Source organism: Cuculus canorus, chromosome 19 (assembly GCF_017976375.1).
Source record: "Cuculus canorus isolate bCucCan1 chromosome 19, bCucCan1.pri, whole genome shotgun sequence".
Lineage (NCBI taxonomy): Eukaryota > Metazoa > Chordata > Aves > Cuculiformes > Cuculidae > Cuculus > Cuculus canorus.
The window spans coordinates 4,604,942-4,632,372 of NC_071419.1; the positions used below are offsets into that span (position 1 = coordinate 4,604,942).

A 27,431-nucleotide genomic window follows, 5' to 3' on the forward strand; every position below is an offset into this window, starting at 1 on the left:
ACCAAAGCTGAGCTCAGTGTGCGCTCAGCTCCTCCCCAGCCTCAGATTTCCCCATTCCTGGGGACTCTTTGCTCTCTGCCTGCCTCACCATCTGGTACGGTGAACGCGGATCACCCTTGGGCCAAAGGGTCAAAATCTGCCCCAAGGACCAGATTGAAAAATGCTTGTATTGAAGCAACACCTTTAAAATGAGGGCATTGAGTGGGATGTTCGTAGCATCCATATCCAGCTCTGTTTCTCTCCCTGGAATATTATTCACAGGCGGAAAATGCTTTCATGTCTGGTTTATCCTCTCTGTTTCTGCTCGCTCCGTTTCTTGTTGGCAGTTTAGTGGTTTCAGCATGCAGGTCTCGCTGTGTGTGCTTGGAGAACTTCTTTCTAAGCCAGTTGCAGAATTAGGTTATTTTGCAGAATTAAGTTTCTATCACTCGTTATTGGTATCGTAGTGGCACTCGGGCGTTCCAGCTGAGATCAAGGCTCCATTATGTGAGGAGCTGTATGTAGGAGATAAGGGAGGGCAGTCCCATTCCTGACTATCTTACTGTTGAAATAAACAAGTGAAATGATGGGGAGAGGGGGAATTATCCTCATCTCACAGATGGGGTGAAGCTTTTTGTGACCTTCATAGTGTGCTGAACAACTTCAGAAATCCAACATTTGTGTCTTGCCCAGGGTCATGCAGGAACCGTGTGGCAGACCTCAGGTCTCAGTTCAGGGTTACAGCCTTAAGATTGGAGCATCCATGGTGACTGCCAGTTGAAAGGTGGTGGGTCAGGAACTCTGCAGGGATCTGCGTTTTCTTAGGTCTCCTTCAGCACAAAAGGAGCTGACTGATTCAACTGACACTGAAGGATTTTGGTGTGGCTGTTCTGGGTTGTCTTCTCTGTGTGCACGTGCTATTCCAAAACAAAAGTCGAAAAACCTCTCTGCTTTGTAAGCAGCATAAGTGATAAATTGTGTGGGGTGTACCTTTTTATTCTGTAGCAGTTTTGCAAGTCAAGCTCCCTATGACATAATCAGTCATTTTTAGTTCAATTGCTTTTGTAGCCAACTACATTTTCAAAGAAGGATTTCTAATGTGTGTTGTTGCATACGCATTTTAGAATCCAGATCTTAAACCAAACAGAACCAGAAAGTCTTTCCAGGACTACCTTGGCAAACACTAAATGAGAAGAATAGGTCAAACTGACAGCTAATTTAATGATCTTGGGGAAACTATCCATTTTGGTAGTGTTAGGTTTATGGTTGCACTCACTCTTAAAGGTCTTTCCCAACCCAAATGATTCTATGATTCTATCTGTTCCCTGGATAGGCCCTTAATAGCAGGCAGGAATGTTTGCAAGGAAATACTTTTATGCAGCTATTTCTTGGATATTGTCTAAAGCCTTCAGGTTTCCCCTCTGTGTACCAATCTGATGGGTTAGAACTGACCTGTAAGCGGTCACCTACGACTGCGTGGCCCTAGGGAATGACCCGCTGTGAGGACAACGAACTCTGCTCTTATCTTTCTTTCACTGAAACCGCTTTCTTGTGAAGTCTAGGGCGGGAAGCAACAGGACTCAGCAAATATACCCAAATATGTACCCCGCTGGAGTCTAATTCTTTCCTCTTAGATCCTATTAGGCTTTCCTCAAACTTTGTCAACACAGTGTGAAAACTTCAGGGTTTTGCCTTCTCTAGGATTCCACTCCATGGAGGTTAATACCACCTGAAGATAAGCTCCAACATAACGCTGTGCTAGGTGGGAACACACCTCTGCTTCCTGCAGGTGTCCTGTGGCTCTGTCTTCATTAGGAATAGAAAGGTGCATCCCGTGTTCAGATTTAAATCCACCCTTGATCACGGTATTTCTGGGCTGCTGCTCGCAGTGCCTGAAGGCTGTCTGGAAGAGGCACCTCTCTCCTCCTGACAGATGCCCAAGTTTACTGCTTTGCATGTCGCTCATTTGCTAAACAAAACAGCCCAAAGACCAGGATTTTATTTCCCCACCAGTAAAGGGAAGAAGGTGTGAAGAGAGCTGGGGAAGTGCAGGATACAGAGTGAGGCAAAAACAAAGAGCTCTTTCTTCAGCCACAAAGATTAGTTGAGATTTTGCTTTTTGTTATCTGTTTCCTCGATTGACTGACCAGAATGTGTTTTGGGTTTTTTTTTTTGATGCAAGGGGAGATGGTGGGAAAGGGGTTGTTCTCAGAGTGATCAGAACTGTGAGGGATTTGCATGTTTGGAGAGACAAGCCAGGTGTGTTTGGAGTCGGTGATAGCTATGGTTTGATCCTGATGGGTGCTGAGCATCCTTGGGTAAATGTTGTGTGGATTCAGTAGCTCTGAGGATCAAGGAAACCCTTTGCAGCGGGCCTGTGTGTGACTGGTGCCATGTTGGGACCTGAAGGTCTCCCCCCCAGCCTGGTGCATCAAGGTTAGGGTAATGCCAGATCTGCTTCCTTCCTTGCTCCTTCACCTGCATTTTCAGGGCTGTGGGGCTCTGCCTAGATTTTCCTCTGGGCTGCTGTGACATCTATAGTCCTAAAGAAAGGATGGGACTCGGGCAGTGTTACCTGCTGGTCTAACAGTGGCATCTTGTTTCTCAAGGGGAAGAAACTGTAGTGCCTTAGCAGAAAACTCTACAAGTTAACTCCCTCTCCTCTTCTCTCCTTCTCAGGCCACCTCCCGACTCTGGCTGCACTGTCTTGCTGCCCCCTTTGCCAGCTGGCCTCCATCCATAGCCTGTGTTTCTGGAGATATGCTCCCAGTACTGGTGGGAGTGGGTCAGCCTGGCCCTCCTTGTGCTGCTTTGGCTGCAGATATGTATTCCTGAGCGCAGCTCTGCAGCAGCGTGCTGCCTAAAGCCATCCTAATATCCTTCTCTACTTGTGGCCCATCCATCTAATGTGGTCCTTTCATCTCCTGGGGATGTGTCCACCAAGCTCCTTACAAATAAGGGTGAAGCTGACGCTGCTTCCTCCAGTGTAATTGCTCTTCAGGAATTTCAGGGCTCGGTAACCACAATACTGGTGAAGGCAGCTGCCTGCCCTGGAATCCTGGAGAAATAAGACACGACTGAGGTGATCAGTGCTTTGTTAGGAAGGAGAAGCAGGCTGGAGAAGCACAGGCTTAGGACAGGAGACACCCCAGCTGCCTGTTGAAGGCTATACCTCCTCTGTACCATGGAAATCAAAGATAAGAATGGAAATCTAGTGGATACAGTAGCCCTTGTTCAGCGAGCTCAGAAGAACCAGCTGTCTGATTTGGTTTTATGAGTAGTTTTACAGGCAGCCTTGCGGTGGTGCGGATCAGTGTGTGCCAGCACTTCGCTCCAGACTGGCCATAACTGGGAGCTTGGGATGAGTCAGACACAGCTGCCGTCCCCAGGACACAGACGGGGAAGTCTGTGCTGGTGTGTCTGTGTGTTTTGGGGCTGGAGGGTATTCGGTCCCAAACAGTTCAGATGCTCCCATGCTCTTTAAATATTTGCTTACAAATTTGCAGAGGACAAAGGGAATAACAAACATGGCTCACAGCTTTAATAAGCTGATATGACTTTACCCTGACTAAGGCTTGTGCATGTGTGAGAGTTTTCATGTGTGTGCCTGGGGACCGGTTCCCTAAATGTAATTCAGTCACCAGTGATACAGCTCCCCGAGTCTCTTCCCTGACCAGGTTCTGGCATGACCCAGGGAAGGACAGCAGAGTGTTAATGGGGGCTTCAATAACCCTGTCTGGGCACACAATCCCATGTCACTCGATGGGACTTGAGCTGCACAGCGTTCTTGCTCCGGCGAGCTGCCTGCTGCCTGTGTGGGGCTCTGTATAAATCTGTCTCTGAAGAGGAATATCCCCTGATCCCAGGCTTTCGGTGATGTTCATGGCTCTTCTGTAGCAGATATGCCCCTGCTCCCTGAATTTGTCTTCTTTCACATCTAAGTTTGGGAGTCTCATTCTGCATGTGAATTTCCATCTTTATTTCTACTTGAACTGTATGGGGCAATGCTGTACTCTTTCCCTTCTCCTTTTCCCCACCATCTCCACTGCCTTTATCTCCGGAGCCAAGTATGAACCTTTCTTGAAATGGATGCTTTTAACATGAAATGTGTTCTATTAGCCCAGTTACTGAGAGGGAACAGATTTACCAGATAAATTCCAGCAGGCCTATACATGTTGTCACTGTCTGGTATAGTGCAATAAAAATATACATTAGAATAAGTATAAATACATATCTACAGTGTACAAGTAAAGCCAGGAGTACAGAATCTCTTTTGAGCTTTCAGAATGCATATTAATGACTACCAGCTTAGGCACATCATAAAACGGGCAGGTGCATTTTAGGTCTTAGGAGAATAATTTTGGATTTACAGCAGTGTGACTGAGGGTAGAAACAGACCTCTCTCTCTCCTGGCGATAAGTGAATTTTCTACTTGGACCGTTTCTTCTTTGCCCATGCGGCATCCTTTATTCATAAGCATTAGGAGTGAAATGGCTAATGCCACAGTCCATTCTCCAGACTACTTCCCACCAGTGTCATTGTCCACGGCCATGTGTTCAGGGATGTAGTTATGGAGTGGGTTGTGTGCTGCTACAATGCCCCACTTAACTGATAGCACTTGTCTTTTTAATGCTATAATAATACTTTGGCCTTCCTGTTAAGAACTCGAGGGACTCTACAAACCTGAGTGAATGACTCCACGTCACCAGGAGGGGTGGAGAAATAAAAGCCCCGAGCAGTGACTCGCCAAAGGTCTCTTAGTGAGAAATTAGCAGAGCTTGGAGGGGAACTGGCTTTTTACCTGTTCCAGTACTTTGCTTCACACCCTCGACCTGGAAAAAGGAGGAAATACCACCGCTCTGTTTCTATTTATAAGATACTCTCATACTGTGCCAATGTGTATGGGCTAGGTTGCTTCCTCCTTTAAGAGAAGCTGGAAAGCAGAACTCTACTCCTTGACATGGATATCCAAGGGCCATTCCTGATCACACAGTGACACAGGATTGCCCAGGAGAGCTCCTAGTCAGTAAGTCTAGCATGCAGGGAAATATTGTGGGACATATCAGCCTGGATTCCGAGAGCAGCGAGTTTCTCTTGCATGGTACTGAGACGTGGGGCAGATTAGCTTATGCCTGGTGCTGTGTCATGGCTCTTTCTGGAGCTTGCTTGGTTGCCACTGCTCCAGGGATCCTTGCAGCCTGGTGTGTATCAGCATTTAGAGACCCCTGTTATCAGCTAGGAATAAGAGTTGTTTTTCAGTATTTTCCTCCTACTCCGAGCTAAAAATACAACACGCTTAACTTGTCATTTGATCACAGTAAATGCTCCACTGAAAGAAAATGTCTTTAGGTGTCTGTTGCCAGACCTAGGCAAGTCTCTGCAGAAGCCCTGGTCAGGCTGAACACAGCTCACCGAAGGCAATCTATTTGCATGCCCTAGCCTTATCGTCCTAACCATCAAAGCAGAACACGGTTACAGCATTAGTTTGGCACAGATTGTTGCTGCCACTTGTCCAGGAGTTCCCAGCTCACTGATGATCAGTCATCTGAACTAATGTCTGCCTCTTGTGTAAATCCACAGTAATAATGACCTTAGAGGAATTCCTCTGGATTTGCAGGTGATGTCGAGTCTGGGCTGGTGCCTGTTGTAACTGGAAAATGAGAGCTCCTATAGGTTTCTTTGTCACCTCCTGGGATGTACGAGGCCCTAGGGTGGCAGAACATCAAAGCCAGTCCTCAGGGAAGCTATATGAGCTTTATGAGGTGGGCAGCCCCATGCTGGATGGAGGTGCTAGGGAGAGTCTTCTTCCCTGGAGCACCTGCAGTGGGAGCTCCAACAAAGACCTGCAGCCGTTCCTCACTTGAGACTGTGTTGGGTCTCTCGGTGCCTCCGTAGATCCACCTTGCGCTGGAAGCCCTTGGCACAGAGCTCACAGCTGAAGGGCTTGAAGCCAGTGTGCTTGCGGCTGTGAGTGATGAGGTTTGAGCTCTGGCTGAAGGCTTTGCCGCATACTTGACATTTGTGGGGCTTCTCCCCTGCAGGGTAGAGAAGATGGTAAGAAACACTTTAACAGATGACAGAAGGGAGGTAGAAATGTCCTTTAGTAGACTCAGACTGAACTGGCTATGCTTAGGCATAAGGGTGCTGCCAGCCCACTGTCCTTCTGATACATTTATGCTCTGATCCAGCACCAGAGGTTGAGAAGAACCAGAGGTGGTCCTCTCCAGCTGTGAACCATGTTCTGTCTGCATCCAGGCTGGGCACAACCATGATGTGCGCTGGAGTCTGGTCAATAAACCACCTCCTTGTCACACGGGAGGATGTGCATCTCACTGATGCTTAGACTTTCTACTGTCTTACTGCACAGGGAATAATGACTTTCTAGAGCCTCTGGACATTTATCCCTGGTCCAATATCTGTCTGGGAACTGTGTGTGTGTATATCAACATGCTTGACTCTGATTTGCATCAGCTTATTGGGAATATTTTGTTTCTCACCAGTATGGATGTAAGTGTGTTTCTTCATATCCGACTTCTGGTGGAAGCGCTTGCCGCAGTATTGGCAGGGATAGGGCCGTGTGTCTGAATGGATCAGTAGATGAGTGGAGAGGGTGGAGGAACGTTTGAATGTCTTCCCACACATCTTGCACTCAAAACTTCTTTCCTGTTAGGGGAAGAAAATCATGGGATGTCTGTGGCTGCAAGACATGTGACAAAGCTTGAAGAGTGTTAAGAATACTAGATTTGATAAGCAAATCTTGGCTCATGCACTGGTATGCTAGGTGCAGTACAAAGAGAATGTGGGAAGGGTTACTTATGGAAATGGATTACATCTTGTGATCCAAATTCCTGCGCCCTTTAGGAGGAGGCGAGGCACAGAAGAATCTGTAGCAATGATCCTCCCATCCAAGGAATTCTCAAGGGCAGCCTGAGATTTGTGAGACCAAGATCCATGGTTTTCAGAGGTCCTATCACTGGGTGCTTCGGAAAAGCCATCACACTTGTAACCTAGTAAATGTCACTTCCTTGACAACGGAGGAAGCAACAGCTAAGGCCCAAGCACTTGTGAGGTCTGGAGAGCTGGTTCTCTGGAAACATGCTACCCACCTGGGAGTGAATATTGGTGTGCTGCTCCAGGCTTACAGCGTGTCCAAAGGTTTTGCCACATACTTCACAAGCAAAGGGACGTGTGCCACTATGAGATCTTCGGACATGGACCTCCAGTCCATGGGGAGTGGAGAACACCTGGGAAAAAAAAAATCAATGATTTTTTTTTTCCTACATGAGGTGGCTATGTCTTCATCTCTGTTCTCAATTTCTTCTCTTTATTTGATTCTTCCCTCTCATGGGCTGTAAGAATTGCATCATTCCTAGCACCCTTCTCCCCTAGACATGGGGAACAGGTAGGTACCATTTTTTGAGCCATGTGTCTTGTAGTTTGGTGTAACCCAGTGAAACACTGAAGTGTGCAATGAAAATCACTCCAGGCCCTCTCCACCCCCATGTCTCCTCCCTGTGACACACCTTATTGCACTTCACACAGTGGTAGGTCTCTGTGTCTGAGGAGTAATGCATGCTGTAATCCAGAGGGGGCTCGGCGCTTGGCAGGAGGTGGCTTCCGTACAGGCTAACTGGGTGCTCCAAGAGGGCTGACTGCATGGTGGAAGACATTTGTTGGTAGCTGTATGGCAGATGGAAAGCATTCCAAGAAAAGTCGGTTTTGTAGAAGGTAGGGGTGCTTCTTGTGTCAAGGCAGTCTTTGATCTGCAGACTTGGGATGGCCATCTCTGAGTTTGCAAAGGAGAGGAAGAAGTGAGTGTCATGTCATTGCCTGCTGCTGGGCACCAGTAAAAAAACCTTGCCAGATACTATTCCCCCATTTAATGTCCTGCCTGACTTTGGGAGTTCCAGTTAGTAACTTGTCTTTTTGTGATCCCAGTCCTGATCCCCATACAAAGTTCCTATTAAGACTTTCATTTCAATCTGAGGATAGGGGAGAGCTAATGGAATATTAATCCTCAAGCTATCCCCGCTTCATGCGATGTTTGAACAATTATCGTATGCCCTTCTGCCTTGACTCTTAGAGCACGGAATTGCATTAGTTCTTGAGATTTGGAGGCTCACTCATTGGGAATCATAGTATCATCCTTCAGACAGATTCTGATCTAGACCAGGATCATAAAGGGAAATACCAAATGCTCTTGATGAGCTCTGCCTGGGACAAGCTGTACCATTGATGACAAAATAAGAGCTGCTCTTTACTGAAAATCTGGACCCAGTTGTAGGGGCTCCATAAGCCAGCCCAGCCCTGCCCTGACCTCTTTTCCAATTGTGGTTTTGGGTAGCAGACCTTGAGCTGAAGGGCCTGGCAGCATCCTGCTCAGGTACTGCACAGGGACACTTTCTTCTTTTGGTTCACATGGGTCCTTTTCTTGTTTCGGAACTACGCATTCCAGGTCCTGTTTCTTGATGTCTTCTGCTGTCTTGTCTCCTATGGCTGCAATCACACAGTAGTGTCACAGTTAGTTTATTCTAGCTGTTAAAAGAAGCGTCTGTTAAGGTGGGTTTTGTACTTGTGTTTGAATTCTGCTTGGATACAAAAACCCAGGCTCAATTCCCTGAATAAGCATAGAATGGTGCAACCAAGATCTGTCCACTGCTGACAAAGGGAAATTCCAAGCAGGATGAGATAGGCAAGGTAGAAGAGGGAAGGAGGAAATTCTAGGATCCTTGATACCCTATACAGTAAGAGAATATTAACCCTAGAAGGCCACATCTGTAAGAATAATTTCGCTATTTTAAATTACTTTCATTTGTATGGGTAACTAACAATCGCTAACTTATTAACCTCCCCACCTCTTTCCTAAGAGAGTATGGTATTGTTAACCTGAATTTATGGACAGCCAAGTAGGGAAGCCAAGAGGGGAGGTAACTGCTTATGCAGTTCCAAAGGTGACCAAAGAGCCTCATCTCCTCCTGCCCATGCTTACATTTCCCCATACTTGTCCCAGCCCTTAAAGAGGCCAATCAGAACCTGCTAGAAGTAGACTTTAGAGTAACAATCTAAAATGGATAGCGGTCCAACACATGTGCCCCCTTTCTGCTGGAGATGGGACTGGGCTGTTGAAGGACAGTATTCATCTGTCATCCAAACCCTCTTGTATGCCACAGGGACACGACAAACGGCCAAAGGATGATGGGAATGGAAATTAAAATCTCACCTCCTTTCTTTTTTATCGAACTTATCACAAGGCTGAACTCTAATTTGCTACCCAGGGCTAGAACAAAGGGTAAATTGATACCAGATTTGAATAAAGAAAATTTGAATAGTGCCTGAAGGAAGAAGATAATTGCTCCAGCCCTGCATGCTACTGCATGGATGGCTGTGGGGGAGCATGAACAGGGGGAGAGGAAGGACAGCAGGTGCAGGCAGAAACAGCGTTGTTTTAGTGTGAATGCAGTATGCGGCAGCAGGCCTTTCACCTGCGAGTGTGTAGGACTCCTTTCATAGTCAGTGTTAGAATGTCACTAGCATCTTCTCACTCTAGCTGTAACCTGTAACCTTCCTTGCAAATCCTTGGGAGGAGGTGTAACACTAAGGTAGAGAAGATGTAGGTCCAGAGAGAATGCGGACAGTGAACACAGCAAGCTGGAGATCCCACTGGCAGAGCTGTGAGTTTGTAGAAGACTGACAACCCAGTGCAAGCTCTTTTCTCAACTGTTAGTTGCCTGAAGTTGGCAGTCTTTCCCAAACATGACCAATCTCCTCAGCAACCTATTGGGAAGCAAAAGGAGGATCTAAATTTGGGTGTGGTGGGACAGTGTGGATTTGGCCTAGAGAATGAAAGCACAGAGTAGGGGATCATTTTGTCTGTAGACTGACATCCCTGTGTGGAAGCCCTCAGCTGTTCTTCAGCTCATTCATCCTGTTCCCTTAGCTTGCCTACTCAATTATTGATTTGCTTTGGTGTATTCTTACAAGCCCAGTGGATAGATCAACTCACCAGTGAAGGGAGAGGTTACTGGATCCCATGTGAGTATAGGCAGGTCATCTTCCAGAAAGCGGTGTTGGTGATAGGTATGGGCTTTTTTGCTCTTCACCAAAAAGGAACGTGGCATTTTCCATTCACTGCCTAGGCAAAAAACATGGAGTTAAAGGCAGGTAAATCTCTGGTTTGGGATGTAATTTCTCATTCATTCTCTCAGCACATCAGCTCTGTCCGCAGCGCTAGTGAGAACTAAACCCCCTCTACTGGGGAGACAAACATTGCTACACAAATAATTATAGGAACTACATCAATAATAAGAGAGAGGCAGTGGAAAAGTCCCCACAGCCATGATGTGGGGTGGGCTTCCTTCTTGTTGGCCATAGCTTGAGTATCTTGTATTCTGGCTGACAAACAACATTCAAGCAGAGGCAGAGCAGAAGTGCTGGGTGAGAGAGGTTACCTTTTGGATTTGGCTCAAGTGTCACAGACCGTTGAAATGATGGGTTAGAAACAAACATAGAATGCTGAAATTTAATCATACAAAACTCTCTTGCAATGCATCTGTTATCTTTACTACCCAGAGCCCAGCCCGCCCTGTGCCCGCTTCTGTGGCTGGTAACTGTAGGCAGTGCGACAACAGGCTCGATGCTGTGTATGGCAATATCAGCTGGCGCCTTATTTGCATGTGTATTTGCATTTTTCCCTTATAATTGTTCAGGATAGTAGCACTAAGAGCAAATCTTGCTGCATTTCATATGAAAAATCAGCAGTAAGTCCTGGCTCTGTTGATGGGAAAATGCACTATTAAGCCAGCTTTTATTTTTTTCCTGAGAGCAGTTGAAGTGTAGCTTACTTATTGATTAAAAACCAACAAAGCTTGCTCCTGTTAAGTAAGAATGACCTGAAAAGTCTGTGTAAGACAGGACAGAGCAGTCCGGGCTCCTGAAATCCCAAATGGCCGGGGATAGAAAAGGTCAGCTCCTGGGGTTCAGAAGTGCCTGCACTACCCCTACATGCAAAATGTAATCACAGAGCCTAGTGGTGTTTTGTTTAAAGTTCTGAGGGCCATGTTTCCAGCAGGTTGCAGGTATGTGTGCCATGGAACCCACACAGCGAGGTCTACTGTGGGCAGGTGGATTGCCAAGCCCACTGCCCTTGGTGACAGTCAGGGGCGCACCAGCCCAGCTGCCTTTTTAAATCTGGTCCAGGATTCCCACTGTTTCTTCTGCGACTTTTGGAATAGCTCTTGGTGTCTCTAGCCATCTTTTATTCTGAAATGACTCACCTGTTTTTCTTCATCTTTTTCCAAGAAATTTGCATGTAACTTGAGATGAATAAGAGAAAACAGAGGCCAGGAGTAGATTTGTTAATTTAATTTCAGAAAGAGGACAAAACAGTGCTGAGAATGAACCATAAGTATGCCCTTGAGGGAAGGGACACTGGACTACATTGCTGTATTTACTCTCCTTTAACTCTAATGACGTTCCCTCTAAGTATTGCAATGCGTATCTGCTGCGGGCACAGAAATGCCTCCAGCTCAGTACAAACACAGGAGTGTTTTGCCATGGGCATAACCCTTCTAGCAGTGTGCTCTCCTTAGCCTGTGCACCTTGCGTCCTGGCAGAGGGCTTAGCTCAGAGGGTGTAACAGGAAGGTCTTGCTGCTCATGGACCCAGCTGGGGATTCTGTGCATGGAGCTGCACTCTGCAACGGAGTCCTGCCCCAAGTTAAAGTCCTGCCGCAAAGCCTTTATACATGATATTTCCACTCCTGTCAAAGGGATTTTCCCATGTGGTGGGGCAGGTCTGTGTCCACAATGGATGGTATTCATACCAGCAAGCTTTAGGCATCTGATTTCTCTGCTTGGATTAACCAATTTCTCTAGGAGGAAAGAGTGGAGGAAGAGGCTCCGGCAGCAGGTAACAATGCAGGTGAAAACCTGCACCCCGCAGTACCTGCTAGAAGAGTTGCCCTCCCTGCCCACTGTCTGGAGGACCCCAAGGGATCAGCCAGACAGCTTAGCCAGTTAATTAGGGGATTGGAGAGACGTGCTACAAGCAAACCTGTGGTGTGTTATGGTAGTCCCCACACATTGACTCCATGAAGGCACCAAGTACAGCTACTCTTTTTTGATGCCGGTTGAAAATTGATGCACATGAATCAATGGGATTTTTCTGGATGTGTTTGCCCCGGCATACAGAAAAGTCAAATTTGGTCCAGTATCTTGACTGCTGATAAGAGCCTCTACGGTGCACAACAATCCTCAATGCACTACTGAACGTTACAAAAGGAAGTCACCTTCCCCCACCCCATCTGACAGAGAAAACAGGAACTGGGAGCTCAAAGCAAAGTTAATTAACAACTGCATTGGAGAGTCTTTGTGATTCACACAACCCAGTAAAAGGAAAGATGGAAGCACAGATTGTGAGAGGAAAAAATACTCTCCCTTCTTGAAACTCTGGACTATCAGTAGCCAGTGATTAGCTGCTACCGTGACTGGCAATTGCAAAAGAGAGCTCATTGCTTAGGCAGGAGGGCCCACCCAAAGCGCAAGTGTTGTGGCATATTTTGTATTCAATACAGAATATAAAATCAGTAGCTGGCTAGAAATTATGTTCTTATTTGTTGGCCATTCAAGTAGCTATACAATAATATTGTAGTAATCTGCTCTGAGGAACAGGCAACCAAAGGAACCCAGGGGAAGAAAAACCTGCTTCAGTATTTGGGTACCTAACTTGAAGTATCTGAGAGAGAGTTCTTTTACCAGTTCTAAATTCCCCAGTCAGATCTGAAAGCCGAGACAGCACTCCCATGTTTCCCTCCTCTGTCCAAACTCAAAGTTACTTCATCCTCAGTGATGCTCTCTGGTGATTTTGCAGAGTATTACAAGTAAAACTGTAATGCAATACTGAAACATGGGAGGCTGTGCAAGAACCAAATTAAAAGGGTTTTGTTTTGGTTTTTTTTTTTTTTTTAGGCAGTGATATCTGACTTTAGGATCCTAATCTCACTCGATCCTATGTTTCTTGTGAAGCCCTAACTCCCATTTCGCTGCTTGGCAGCTTGCAGCACTCAAAACTACAAGATTGAACCCTTTCATATCAATTAGAAGAAATCCATGTTTTCACTGAATGAGATTACAGAGCTGTTCTTTCTGGGTCCTTCAGTGAGATGATTCACAACATGAAACATCGTATTAGGTGCAGGTGTTTGCAGGATTTTACCACACTGAATCAGGAGCCCAGTTTGCAGCGTGAGGTTCCATTCTAAAACTGACTTTCATTTTCCTCTAAATTCAAGTCATCCTGTTTTCAAATTTGCAAAGTTAATTATAGAGATGAAACCCTTTCCCCACTACACCCAGCAGACATACTTAATTTTCACTTACAATTGATACGTCTTCATGTAAGTTGATGACTGTACGAAGTTTTAGGATAAAAGAGGCTTAATTCCTCCCTGTTGGTTACTTATATGTAAATCTTAATATTGCTTCTTTTTCTGTTCTAATTAAAGTTAAGATACCAAAAATAAATAGTTTGGCTTTTGAAAGATGACATTTTTGAAGGAAAAAACAAAGTAGAGTACAACCTGTGTCTGAAATTAAAAAAACAAAATGTCCAAATGAAAAAAGTCTTATGAACTCCTGATTCTTTAAATATAAAGTCATATTCCAAAATAATTTCAGTTCCTTCAGTCTACTCCTGCACAACCAAACATACAGGGTGAGTAATTTGAATAAAGCTTTCTTAGTGGAAAAATGAGCAGAATATTTTTGATTCCTGTCATAAGAGCGGCATGCTCTTATGGATGGTGTGGCAGGGCTAGCAAATTGCGGTGGAAATTTTGTCCCCCCCCAAAAATGGACATGCTTGTACATCTACAGTATCTGGATAAAATGTTTAGAATAGAATTGCAGCATTTTTTCTTTAGAAACCTCCTTTAGCTCCTAGTTATGCTGGGAACGACACTGGCTTAGCAAACTCTGCCTTAGGCGTCCATGGGTAAGTAGACTTAGTGCAATCCAGCAAATTCCATACCCTTAACTTAGAGATGCACCTACAGTGTGAACTTGCAAATCATTGGTTTTCCTGCTTAATGTATTAAATCAGTCTGGTGGTATCTAAGAAGCATCTATAAATAGCTAATTCCATATGCTAAAAATTGTTTTGGTAATCAGCCTACACTTAGAAAGGATGGAAAAATAATGAAATAAATGATAGATTTAAAGCAAAATCCTTAAATGGGAGAGACTGGATTCTTATCTGGCAAAATCAGCATACTAATTGCTATCAGCAGAGGTGTGCTGGTTTCTGAACTTAATGGTCTGGCAGTGTAAAAGAGCAATTAAAAGGAAAAACATAGTACACTCTGTTCCTGACGCTTAAATACAAAAGTTTACATCTGGAAACTGTTCCTGCTGCATGGAGCTTGCTGGGATGCTGGCATCCAAGACCATTGTCACCTCTTTTGTATTTTGTCCTATTACCATTTTCATACATGAGAGTGAAGTAAGTGCAGGGTATATAATTTTAAAAGATTTGACTTAAGTGAGCCATTATCATAAAGGAACCCTCAGGACAAGTGTCTTAGGCAGGGGAATATGTTACATATTCACAAATACAAGCAAAGAAGGAGAAAAAAACTTATGGAAACATATCAGAGAGATGAGGGGAAGAAAAAGAAATTAAAAGTCTTTAAAAGAATAAATAAATCACCTGTTTGGGGGACTTTGCTTTACTGGATTCGCCTCGAAATCTCCCCAGAGAAGCGAGACGTCGTCTTCTCTGTAGACTCCTCTTCCACTTTTTCACTTGGTCGCAGTCTGCTGAAATAGATACTTCTCCTTTTTTCTCTCTCTCTTTTTTTTTTTTTTACCCCTGTTCCCCTCCCTGATTTTTCAATCAGATTATTTGTGTCAAAATCTGGCGGTGAAGAAACAGCCAATAGAGAAACAGAGCCCAGAAAGTATTTGCTTATCAAAACTTTCCAGGACTTTGAAAACTTGAAGAGAATTCACGATGCCCAGCTCGAAACCCTGGGGGCAGCACCCTTCGCCTTCTGGGGCAGCTTCGCCTTCTGCAGGAACACTCCTCTGTCATAGAGCATGACACAGTGAAATAATGTACCCAGCAGACATTTGTTATTTTGTCTTTTCTTTTTTTTAAAAAAAAAAAAAGAGAGAAAGAATAGCTCTTCAGAAACCTGTATTTTTACACACATTCATCCACGCATCATATCTTTCACAAACAGACACACCATCTGTCTCGCATACACACACTCACACACTTCAGTCTCATAAACAAAACCATCTAGCACATATGCACAAGATTATTTTATTCCAGAATGGATCTTTTATCTCTCCAATTTCTAAGGAAAAAGGAATAAATACTTGCACAGTAATAACAGAAAAAGATGTGTGTTAATCAGCTTTCATTCTCCTAGGCGTATGTGCGTGCTATCCACATGTATTTTAGGCATTGCTCTATCTATATACAGCTGTATATAGGATATAAATATAGATTTAAGAAAGCTCATTAAGCAAGCTCATTAACAGGCATCTTTGCAAAAAGCTCTTCAAGAGCAATAATAAGAATTTGCACTTCTATCTCTTGCTTTCAGGTTTGAAAATGGGTTTGCATATCTGAAATAATTAACTACCAACTCCCCTGTAATGGTAGGGTGGAAGGAGGGAGAGTGAAGGAGGGTGGCTTTGCTCAGATCACCTGGTTGTTCCCTAGCAAAGGTGGGAACAGCAGCCAGAGAGCAGTGATTTTCTTTTGAGAATCCTTGGACATGACTCTTATTTGGGGACAAACAAGGAGAGCTGATGTCCCCAAATCCTTGAGGAGGCTGGGGATTAATTCCTTTATTTTACCTATTATTCCTGACTGTGCAAGTGGACAGTGCCACGAGCTGTATGTGCCCCTTACCCCCTCCTGCTCTTACAGCAGCATGGCTGGAATAAGGACAGCAAAGACATCTTCCAAGTTTATAATTTAAGAGGTATATAAGCATACACGTAGCTGTTGAATGTCAAGGACTGAGACGTTGCCATCGCAGAAATATCTTTATAGTGGGGAGTTTTTCTGCAGTCAGTTGTGTTAAACCAGGACTGAGTTGGGTCCCTTTTCCCACTGCTGCTCAGGGCAGTGAGAGCGTGAGGAAGCAATAACCTTTTTCCTGCCTTCCAACAGGATCGGTGCTAGGCTGGGGTTCCCCTGATATGGTCCAGAGTCACATCAGATCCATAGCGGAGGCATTTTGCATCCCGCTGTGGTGGGCAGTGGTGCCAGGGATGCTGGCCCTAGTGCTCTCTGCCTGGACAGCCACAAGTCACAGCTCTTGTTGTTGCACCCTGTCGCTGCCCCGTGGCACCGGACGGGCTGTGCAATGGGGTTTGATGCAACTCAGAGATAGGAGTGTAGATTTCACCCACATTGAGAAAGATTCAGATTTTGATCTTAACCCATCTGCCATTTATGGAATGTAATTAATTCTTGTTGCTTATAGAAGCAAACAATCCCTTTTCCCTCTCCCTCCTCCCCTCCTTATTTATCTAGCTGGGTTTTGCATGAAAGAAACGTTCCCAAGGCATTGTGCTAGCAAGCTGATTTGCATCCTCTTAAACACAGGCATTTGAAGGATTACATTTCCCGCTACAAAAACAAGCATTGTAACAGAAAACCAAAATGTACATTGCAGCTTCAGGGTTTCTTATGAAGACAGTTACAGGAATTAAACAAAACAGGAAAATGACAGGCTGCTGAAAGGACCGAGATGTTGTTTTATGAAACATTGGAGCTGGCTTCTGCCAGCACCCCTGAGCACAGACTTCCCGTTGACATAAAGTACAAATGGCTGCAGAATGTGGCTCTCAAACTGAGACAGTACGAGTCAGCTACAGAAAATCCTAAAGAAAACTAGTTACGCAAAAAAACTAATAGCGTGTTCAGTAAAAGCTCACCAGGTAGCTGATTTGAGAGGTGCTGCATAGAACACTGGGCATAGTCCTTTGGGGAAGGAGGATGGCTACATCTCCCAATGTTGGTACTTGTGCATAAAACAGCTGCAAATAAAACATCTGTATCGGCTGTTCTGTTTCCCCAAGCAGGCATCGCCTCACAAAGCCCAGATATAATTACATACAAACTGGTCGCTGAGATAATGGGCTCCAATACCCTCCTTTATGACTGTTACTGTTATCACTATGCTAGAATGCCTGAAGAGAGATGGGGATGATGCTGTGTCTGGTTCTGCTCTCACCCACCCCTTCTCCCTTTATTCTACTTCAGGAGCTCCTACAAGCAAACAATTGCAGGATGGGGGCGCAGTCAGCTATCACCTTGGCTTGTTGTGTTCTTATTCTTCTGCAGATTTCTGTTTATGGCTCCTGTTAAACTTCTCACCTCTCCTCTCCACTGAGATCACCATCAACAGGCAATTTATACAAGCTGAATTAAAAAAAACAGAGTGCTGAAGATGCATTTTGGGCTTTGACCTGACCCCGCGTGGTCATTCTTGGTTTATGTTCTTCCTGTTGATATAATTTTCCCTGCTTTCTCTTCTTATTTCAGGGTGAGCGGGGAGCCACAGAGGGCTTATCTGGGCGCGCATAAGCTTGTGTTGGCCCTGACCCACATGGGCCATGGTAGATGTAGAGCGAGTTCTGCTTGCAGCCGAGGACAGTTTAATTTGTGTCTTGCCGTGAGTTCTTACTACATGTCATGTGCTCCAGTACTTCCTAAGTAGGTAGATTATTAAATGTATAACTCAGTAATAATAAAAGGTTAATTATAACACATCACGTCCAGTGTAATGCAGCCGTTTTCCCTTTCAAACCCCTCCTGCAGCATCCATGTTTACTTTGTCAATTTGAATATTACGGTAATTAAGTCACAGTAAAATAACACGACTAATTGCTTCCAGCTCTTTTCTGAAGCTCATCCTAATTTCCACTCCTTTCTGTGGCAGATTAAATAAACATGTCTTCTGCACAGCAGGAAAAAAAATGCCATCACCCAGTCCAGACTGCAATAAATACTAATTGCCACGCACAAGGCAGGACTAGATTAAAAACATGCTGGCTCCAAGCAACTCTATCTCATCCTGAAGCAGGATGACCTACTGCAGGTGCAGAGTAAGGGAATTATCTCAGCCCTGCAGGGATGAGAGTGGTGAAGCACCACAACCAGTGCCGCAGAAGTTAAAAATTAACCAATGCTTCTCGCATAGGGTTCTAATCTGCTTTTGTCCTCTTACACCTAGCTTCTAATGTGAAAATTTCACATCTGTGATTCCTTCTGGCATTTAAGGACAATTCCTATGGATTGAGGAGTCACATCAGCAGCTTGCCCAGTGCCCTGTTTGTGTTCCCACCGAACTGCCCCTCCTCAGACAACGAGAAATGCCAGCCTGGAGACAGAACCATGGGGAAGGAAACCTGTTGGTGCAGTGTATGAAACTAAGGCTGGAGAACCTGCCCAGAAGAGCTTCCATTCTTCTTTCCTACTCTAGATTTTCCACAGGGAAAATTAATCTTTATCTAGTAGGAAGGAGGAAATCATAGAATGGTTTGAGTTAGCAGGGACCTTAAAGCCCATCCATTTCCAACCCCCTGCCGTGGGCAGGGACACCTCCTGTTGGATCAGGCTGCTCAACGCCCATCCAGCCTGGCCTTGAACACCTCCAGGGATGGGGCAGCTACAGCTGCTCTGGGCAACCTCAGAAATTTAAAGCCACTCCCTCTCATTCCATCACCACATGCCCTTGTAAAATGTCCCTCTGCCTCTTTCCTGCTGCCCCCTTCAGGTACTGGAAAGTCGCTCTAAGGTCATCCTGGAGCCTTCTCTTCTCCAGGCTGAACAACCCCAACTCTCTCAGCCTGTCCTCGTTTGGGAGGTGCTCCAGCCCTCAGGTCATCTCTGTGGCCTCCTCTGGACCTGTTCCAACAATTCTATATCCTTCTTATATTTGGGATTCCAGAACTGGACACAGTACTCTAGGTGTACTCTCAGCAGAGCAGAGGGGCTGAATGCCTTCTCTTGCTGGTCCCACTGTTTTGGATGCAGACCAGGATAAGGTTGGTTTCTGGGCTGTGGGTGCACATTACCAGCTCACGTCAAGCTTCTCATCAACCAGCACCCCAAGTCCTTCTCCTCAGGCCTGTTCCCAATCCATTTTCCACCCAGTCTGTATTTGTGCTTGGGATTGCCCTGACCAGGTGCAGAACCTTGCACTTGGCTATGTTGAACCTCATAAGGTTCGCACGGGCCCATTCCCAGTCTGTCCAGCTCCCTCTGGGACTCCCCTAGTGGGAGACAGGGTTGTCCTTTTCAGGGATAGGAGTTGGACTCCTATCCTTGTGGGTTCCTTCCAACTCAGGTCATTGTGTGAGTCTGTGTTTCTGTGACTCTCTGGCTCTGTAAATCCATCACTCTGTGACTCTCTGACTCAATGATTCTGTGGCTCTTTAACTCCGTGATTCTGTGACTGCGACCCTGTGGCTCTTCAACTCTGTGGCGCTCTGGCTCTGTAACTCTCGTTCTGACTTCGTGGCTCTGTGATTCTGTGACTCTCTGTCTCTGAGACCCTGTGAGTCTCTGACTCTGTGATTCTCTGACTGACTTCGTGGCTCTGTGATTCTGTGGCTCTTTAACTCTGTGACCCTGTGGCTCTATGATTCTCTGTAACTCCGTGCCTCTCTGACCCTGTTTTTCCATCACTCGGTAACCGGCCGCTCCCGCGGAGCAGCGGCCTCACGCTCCCAAACCCCTTCTACGCCCCCCCGCCGCGGGCCGCTGTTTACCGGCCGCAAGCTCCGCCCCGCCCCACGTGACGCGCCCGCGGCCGCGCGAGGCACCGCCCCCCCAGTCACGCGACCTCCGCGGGTGGTCACATCGCTCCCCTCGCTCAGATCCCTCCGCCGCGGGAGCGCGGGTGGGCGCGGTGGCTGGCAGCCCATCCCCGCTCCCCTACGGGGACAAACGACGTGGAAGAGGCGGGGGGAAGACACAGTGAGGGACCCGCGCGGCGTCGTGCGAGGGGAGAGGGGAGTGGGGACTACTTTGCGCGGCGGAGGGATTCGGAGGCAGAAGTGGAGTGAGAATGGGAGGGGGAGGCCAGGCCAAGATGGCGGCGCCCTGTGGGACAGGGGAGCCCTGAGTGGTAAACAGCTGAGGGGAGGAGAGGGAGAGGTGAGTGCTCTCGGCCTCCTCTTTCCTCCCCCGGCGGGGCGAGAGCGGGGGCAGCCGGGGGGCGGCGGGGAACGGCGAGGAACGGCGAGGGGGCGGCGGCGGCAGAAAGGGAAGGGGCCGGAGGGGGTGGGGAAGGCGAAGGTAAAGCCTGGCGGGGGGCGATGCTTCCCTCCTGGTCTCTTTTCTTTTCCTCCGGCCGGAGTTGCCCGTGGTCGCTCTTCAATGGGGGAGGGGGAGGGTGCTGGCCCCCCAACCCCTCCCTCAGGCAAGGCGCCGCTGTCGTTTTGGGCGAAAAATCATAGAATCATCGAGTGGTTTGGGTTGGAAGGGACCTCAAGATCATCCAGGTCCACTTCCCTGCTGTGGGCAGGGACACCTCCTGCTGGATCAGAATCACAAAGTGACCTGAGTTGAAAGGGACCCACAAGAATCATCGAGGCCAAGTCCTGTCCCTGCATAGGACAACCCCAAAGTCTTCACCATGTGTCTGAAGGCATTGTCCAAATGCTTCTGGAATATTGTATATTGAATAATATATAAAGGTCCTGCACCTCCACTCCAAACGCTGAGTAGGGAGCCCAGGCTGCTCCTGCCTCAAACCGTTCTCCTGTATGGGATTAGGCACAGAAGCAGTTCTTACAATTCTGTCCCTGTGGTGAGGAAGGTTTCTCGTGTTTTCTCGCTTGTGGGGAGGTGATGTGAAGTCAGGATGTTGTTTATTTGTGCAAGTAAACGTTTTGCTTCCTGTCATCCCAAAGAACTTGAAAGTCTGAAGTTCTGAAGCATTTACCCTTTACTTGCTGTCGTTGTAACCTCTGTCATTGTTATATCTGCTCAGTCACCGCTTCTCTTCTCATTTGTTTGTTTTATGAGTCTTTTACAAGGCAATGAGTGACAGAAAGAACATGCCTTAAAGGAGTATGTGATTCAAAACCCATAGAAATGACACAGAAACTGGGATCAGGTTTTGTGTGTAGAATGTTTCCAGAACTGCTATTTCTAGAGAACCTTCTAGTGGATGCTAATACAGAGGTTTTCATTCTTTGGGCTGATCCTGTAGTTTCTTGACATTAACTCCTGTGGCAAGTTGTTAGAAATCTGTCATAATCAAAGCACTAGTCAAACTATCTCATTAGGTGGAAAAAATTCTCTTCCGTTTACATGTGTGAACAAGTAGGAACTGAATCTTTGAAAACTCGGGCAGTTTTAATAATTAGTGCAAGCATTGGGAATACATACTTCTGTCTGCAGTTGACTTGGTTTTCCTAAGCAGCTATTAGGTCCTCTCCTTATCAGGAACAACCATGTTACATTTAAGCATGAAATAAAATCCTTTAAAGTCCTTTACTTGCTAAAGCACTCCTTTAGTTTGTTGTTGTTTGTTCATTTGTTCTGAGTTTTTCATTCAACAGCTTAGTCAACCCAGTACTAAATCGTCTTTGTGAGGAGTTGCATGGATTTACTCAGATGAAAATATAGTCAGAATATCTAATGTATCATGAGATAAGCTTTAATTAAAATGATTTTGTGTTCAAGGACGGGTTGGATGAGGCTTTGAGCAACCTGATCCAATGAGAAGTTTCCCTGCCTCTGGATTGGAACTGGATGAGCTTTAAGGTCCCTTCCAACCCAAGCCATTCTGTGATTCTATGATTTTATCTTCAGTGGTGTTTAATCTTGGATCCTTAACTCTTTGTTACTTGAGAATATACTTTTATGGTGATAGAAAGTAGCATTATCCAAGGGTTCCCAGTGAGATACACTGTCCAAGTGCATATGTTTTGATGTTTGAACAAACTTGACTTTGGTAACTGTAGTGTAAAACGAATGCTGGCCCTGTTCAGAGCTGGACTGCTGGGATGTGGACTTGTAGCAATCCATGAAATTCTTGCAGCTGCCACCTACCTTATATGAGCTGGTGATGTGATTGCCAGAGCCGGTCTCTGTAAGAACTGAATAGCCTACAGCACTCGTGTGCACACAAACATGCAGAAATGTGTGTATGCTTGGAAAAGAGCCCTTCTGTAATAAGCAAATAATTAATCAAAGCACTTTTCACTGGTGGAGGTGGGGTGGGGGGGGTACTGGGTTTTATTATGCCGTTTCCTCTTGTCCTATCACTGATCTCTTCTCCCAAGTAACAAGTGATAGGATGAGACGAAATGGCCTCAAGTTGCACCAGGGGAGGTTTAGATTGAATATTAGGAGAAATTTGTTTACAATAAGAGTGGTGAGGCACTGGAAGAGTCATCATCCTTGGAGGGGTTCAAAAAGCACGTAGATGTGGAATTTTGGGACATAGTTTAGTTGGCAAAGTGGGATTGGGCCAACAGTTGGACTGGATGATCTTGAGGTCTGTTCCAGCCTAGGTGATTTTATGATGTGTTGCAGACATGTATATATTTTTTTGAAAGAATGTTGCAGCTTAAGATCTTGGTCTGGTGTTCAGCTGTTGTATTTTCATGTAGTTTAATAAAGGCAATGAGGACAAATAATGATACTTCCTTTGTCAGCATAAGCATTTCTTTGGGTAACACCTTAATGTACAGAGCAAACTTCTTATGGTGGTGAACTGCTTTCACTTTCCTGGGTGGTGTTCTTTTTGGTTTGTAATTACAAAGTTGCACATTGTTCAGTATTGTTCTGTATAAAAACTACTTTAATTTTTGGAGCAGTTAAAATGCCTCCACTGAGCACATGAGGTAGTTTGGAGTGGTCTCGAGATTTACTGAGTGGCAGCCTAACTCTGAATATGTTTAAAAGCAAAAATTGGCTGCAGAAATTTGAGAGTCTTGCTCCCTGCATTACTGCAAAGTGTAGAGCTTTGTGTTTGCCTGTTCATAGTTTTATAGAGATTTTTTAGTTGAACTTATTTTTCTGATGTTAAGTAAATTGACATAGAAGAACAGTGCTTGTTCTTAATAGTTTGTTTGCTATTAATATATGCAGTTGTGTGTGAGAAATCACAATAATTCCCTTTCAGGTTAGTGACTGTCTTGTTCACATGGCTTCTTACAAAGGGTTAAGTGTCAGCCCTGTCATGTTTGGCCTTTTTTTGGCATGCATGGCTTTTAAACAATTTTCCCTCTGACAGAATTGTGATGGGTAGCAATTAGCATGGTGTAGTAGCACAGTGTAGTTTCAAAAGAATCTTAAAAACTGCTGAATATGATTCTCTCTTTGTTTGGGATTATTGGGTTTTTGTGATGTTCCTGTACCCGCATCAGCTAAACACCAGTAATGAAGTACATGAGGATGAATTTAATATTGAATTATAACTATAAGTAATAATCAAGATTAGGAATGGGGTCTCGTATCAGATCTTATAATAACCAGACAATTACAGGCTACTTGAAGAAGCCAGACACCTTTAGTCTTTAAAAATTAATAGATAAATCATGATAAATTAAATTAATTTTACTACCAGTGGTAACAATTGGTTTGAACAGAGGTTTGAAGTGCTTTGAGTTATTATTTCTGGGTGATGAACAAGGGACTGATCCAACTGCTCACTTTCCTGTTACCACATGTGGTTTTTCTCCCTACTGTCACTTTTCATGCATTGCTCATGTCACTTCCATAATAGATTTTTGTATGTCTGGTGGGATGGAGTGAGGCTTCTCCTTTCATGACAAACATTTCCAAGATCTGAGTGAGAAGGGCTGCTTTGTTGTCCATCTGAATTTTTCTTTGAAAACAATGAGTGGTGTAAAACACTTTGTCCTCCCTCATGGTCTCTGCCAGTGTGGTACCTGAGGACCTGGCCTTACCTGCAGTAGAAATTGGGTGGGAAAACATCAAGTCCTGAGCTTTGGCTTCACGTCATTGCTGCCTGCAGTGGTTGAATCCCCCTTTCTCTTGGCGTGGAGGGGGAACCATTCACTGCTGTTCCCCGAATTTAACTTAGGATGAATAAGGAGGGATGAAATGCTGATGTTGATCCCCCCACACCACCCCCTAGAATAAGCGCTGCTGCTGTCTGAATTTCTGCCTTGTTACAGCAAATGCTGAGGGCATTCTGGGAGGAGAGAGTGTGTGTTGAGTGTGTCCCCCTCCTCCCCACCCCTCTGAGGAGCATAACTGGCACTACCAGCTGCTTTTTCCTTTGGCTTGGGATAAAAATACACTGAACAGAACATCTCTTGACAGAAATACTTACAGAAGTCGTAATCCTTTGAAATGTTCTGCTGTCTCTATTTAGTCTTTTCCAAGGAATATTTTTATAGTCATTTCCTTTGTCTTGATTTTGTACCTTAACAGTATTGTGCTGGGGTTAAATTAGGTACTGGAAACAATTTTTTAGAACAAATTGATTCTTGGCTTCTCCCCTTCCTCCTGTAAGCTGGCTCCAAAGTTGTATACGTTCTAAAAAATATTACTTTTTGTTAAAATCTGTTACTGTGAAAGCTCTTGAGTATAATTGTTTATATCTGCTGATGTGGTTAAAATATTGAAGAATCAGTGCCTCAAACCATATAGAAAAGTTACTGAATTTGTTTTAATCCTGTCAGTTCCAAGAATGGCTGTAGGGAAGTAGAAATTTTAATAGGGGAATGATTGCAGTGGTGAGGGCTGGAAGCATTGAAGAGACTCATCACGTATCGTGTGTAGTTGAGAAGAAAGACGCGGTCATGATATGACACTAAAGATTTAAGGGCGATCCTGTTCACCACAGAGGTTGTATCAATCTCAGACACAAAATACTGTGCATTCAACAGATGATCTGGCTGTTTTTCAAGGTAATGGCAGTTCCTCAACCTGGCCTGTCAAAAGTTCCTTATCTGTGAGATTTGAGAATCACATGGCAAATTACCAGTGGGACTGGGCACACTGACACCATGGGCACTGGACTGGATGAAGTAAAAAGCCTGTTGCCTGTAAACCATTCAGCTGTCTTTGCTTCAGAAAAGTGCGAGGTGGTTTAAGACCATTGCTAGGATTTCATGGCTTGTTTCATCGCAGACTGATATTATTAGAGGATCTCAGCATGGGTCTTACTTAGGATTTCAAGCCTTTTCCTCACAAGTGACTTTGCAAGAGATCCTGTGTTGAGAAAGCTGCAATTTGCTTTTTTCAAAGTGTGACTGTTTGTGTATAGCAGTGTGACAACATTGTATTGGTGTTTCTGTAACTTCAGTAGATAAACTTTCTACCTAGTGATGGACCTATGTGTAATCCTGTCCCATTTTCAGTTGTGGTTTGAAATACTTATATTAAGGTTTTAAATATGGGCTTTTGGAGTGGAAATTGCTCTACTTTATGTAAAGTACTTCAGTGCGTGATTGACTGATGGACGAGTTGATTTAAGCTGCTGCATTTATTGGCACAAGGTCACTTGAGCCATCTGTTTTAATTATTTAGGGAGCTTGGGAAATTATTAGTTTTCTACGTGTATAGTTGTTGGCAACTAAGCTTGCGTTATCAGCCTTGCTTTTATCTGATTGTAGTGTTTGTGCGTGCTGTCAGGCCAATAGCATAAAGTTTGAAATCCTCTTACCTACTGAACGCTTAAACCTGTGTTTTTCCCGTCTGTCTTCAAGTGCGTCGTTGAACCTGACTTCAGAACACATCTAGGGTGTCTACCGCGGCATGTTTCTTCATTTCCCTGTGCCATAGTTTTTTCCTTTGGCGATACCAGAATTAGTGAAACTTGCTGTTGAGGTTTTTACTGGTGTGATGAAGATCTGCTCCAAGTATAATAGTATTACTAGAGGCAAATAAGAAAAAAAAAATCATTCTTTTCACTCTGGTGGGGGCAGGGAATCAAAGAAAACAGTTGACAAGGTCTTTATGGGGTAAAAAAGCAGAGACTGGCATTTATGCTGCTTTAATTCTCAAAACAGGTTTTGCTTGCAGCTGGTTTGGAGGTGTGGTCATGCACTTCTTTTGTTAACAAGACTTTAAACAACTAATTCATGTTGCTTAGAAGGCTATTGCTTAACCTGAGACTGTATCATGATAGACATTGAGGCACCTTTGTTAGCAAGCCCTTTGCAGTCAGAAAGGTAGTGTTCTCAGACATAAAGGCATAGATGACTTATGGTAAGCTGTTTCCTTGTATATAGTTTTGCAGGTGGTGTGGATATCTCGTGTAACTATAATTGAGTAAATTAAATATTACAGCAGTTACTAGAAACTAAAAAAAGCAGTTGACTCCTGAAAATAAGTAACAAAGTGAAAGGTTGATGCCTTAGGTTGCATGGATGAGTGGCTTTAAACTTTTTGAAAGGATGTCACTCTTTGAACATTGCCTGCCTTCTAAACAGCAAGTGCTTTGAGGATGCAGTTGAAGCTGGGAAGTCTGCACAATGTAGAGTGAAAAAAGCAAAACAGAACCCCAAACCACAACAAATCCCGGCCCTAATCTTTTTGGAAAGCAGATTGAGATCCCTTCTGTATTTGAGTGAAAAGCGACTCTCTTCCCCCCGCCGCAGGTTTCTGTTTTGTTATCTTTAGTTGAAAGCCTTGCTTACAATACCAGCCAGTTTTAAGTCTGCAGTTTTTAAGGTCTTGCCAGTATGGGATGTGAAAAGAAATAGCATTTGAATCCGAAATACTTCAGACTGCTCGCTGCCTGTAGATGAACTGAAATGTTATTTGGACGGTCAGCTGTGCAGCTATGACCATTCAAAACTGAGGATGAAGGGTTTTTTGTGTTCTGGAACTGTGATTACTGGAACACTTCAAGGAAGTTTATTGCTAATGAAATGCCTGGTTTGAGTGTGGTGCTGTGTTATCACCTTTGAATTTGCAGTCAGTGCCAGATTAAGTAAGCTGATGTCTTGTGGCCCTAATAAAAGTGACCTTGGGCAGTTCTGCAACTATACAGTGATATGTTGCAAATCACAAAGTTTACCGGTAGACAGGCTGGTAAACAGGTTAACTCCTGCTGTCCAGTAACATTGTTAAACATGTTTTCAAGAAAGTAATATGTATGCAAGTAATTATAGCATTATCATTTAAAATAGATCACTGATATGTGGTCCTTGGGTAAGGTCTAACAATGTTTTGACTGGAACCTAACAACTATTACAGTAATTATCCTAGGTTCAGAATTTGGTAGGGTAAGAGAAGACTTCCTTCTGTATAAGATTTTACCTATTATAACTAAAACTCCTTAGCAGCTTTTGAAGGCTCACAGTATAAAACGATGATTTTGTGAAAGCCATCTAGTTGGAGGCAGAGTTGCACAGCTTGCCCTTGCCAGAACTGTCCACAGGTTAAGCTGTGCAACACCCTGTGGTGTTTTTCAAGCTAAGGGCCGACTTCCC

The 27,431-nt window shown here is 44.8% G+C and overlaps 2 protein-coding genes across 6 annotated transcripts in view; one reads left to right on the forward strand and one right to left on the reverse strand.

Moving 5' to 3' along the window:
• Positions 1-3,056: 3,056 nt before the first annotated feature.
• Positions 3,057-14,837, reverse strand: GFI1B (growth factor independent 1B transcriptional repressor). Of its 2 annotated transcripts, none has more exons than XM_054084542.1 (7): positions 14,683-14,837; positions 9,983-10,107; positions 8,329-8,475; positions 7,503-7,765; positions 7,086-7,223; positions 6,477-6,642; positions 3,057-6,014 (listed from the first exon to the last, which is right to left on the reverse strand). In XM_054084542.1, the coding sequence occupies exons 2-7, from the start codon at positions 10,095-10,097 to the stop codon at positions 5,836-5,838; spliced, it is 1,008 nt and encodes a 335-aa protein (XP_053940517.1). In that variant the 5' UTR covers positions 10,098-10,107; positions 14,683-14,837; the 3' UTR covers positions 3,057-5,835. The 2 variants fall into 2 exon arrangements, with proteins under 2 accessions (XP_053940517.1, XP_009567785.1); XM_009569490.2 differs by having other exon boundaries at positions 9,983-10,111; positions 14,683-14,689.
• A 5,002-nt stretch (positions 14,838-19,839) lies between these two features.
• The window catches only part of TSC1 (TSC complex subunit 1), a 28,892-nt gene continuing 21,300 nt past the window's right edge, over positions 19,840-27,431 (forward strand). For 3 of the 4 annotated variants that reach the window (XM_054084525.1, XM_054084528.1, XM_054084527.1), the window contains exon 1: positions 20,027-20,160. The gene's annotated coding sequence lies outside the window, so the exon portion shown is untranslated. Of the gene's footprint in view, positions 19,981-20,026; positions 20,161-27,431 lie in introns of those variants that run through there. The other variant, XM_054084526.1, reaches the window with a different exon arrangement.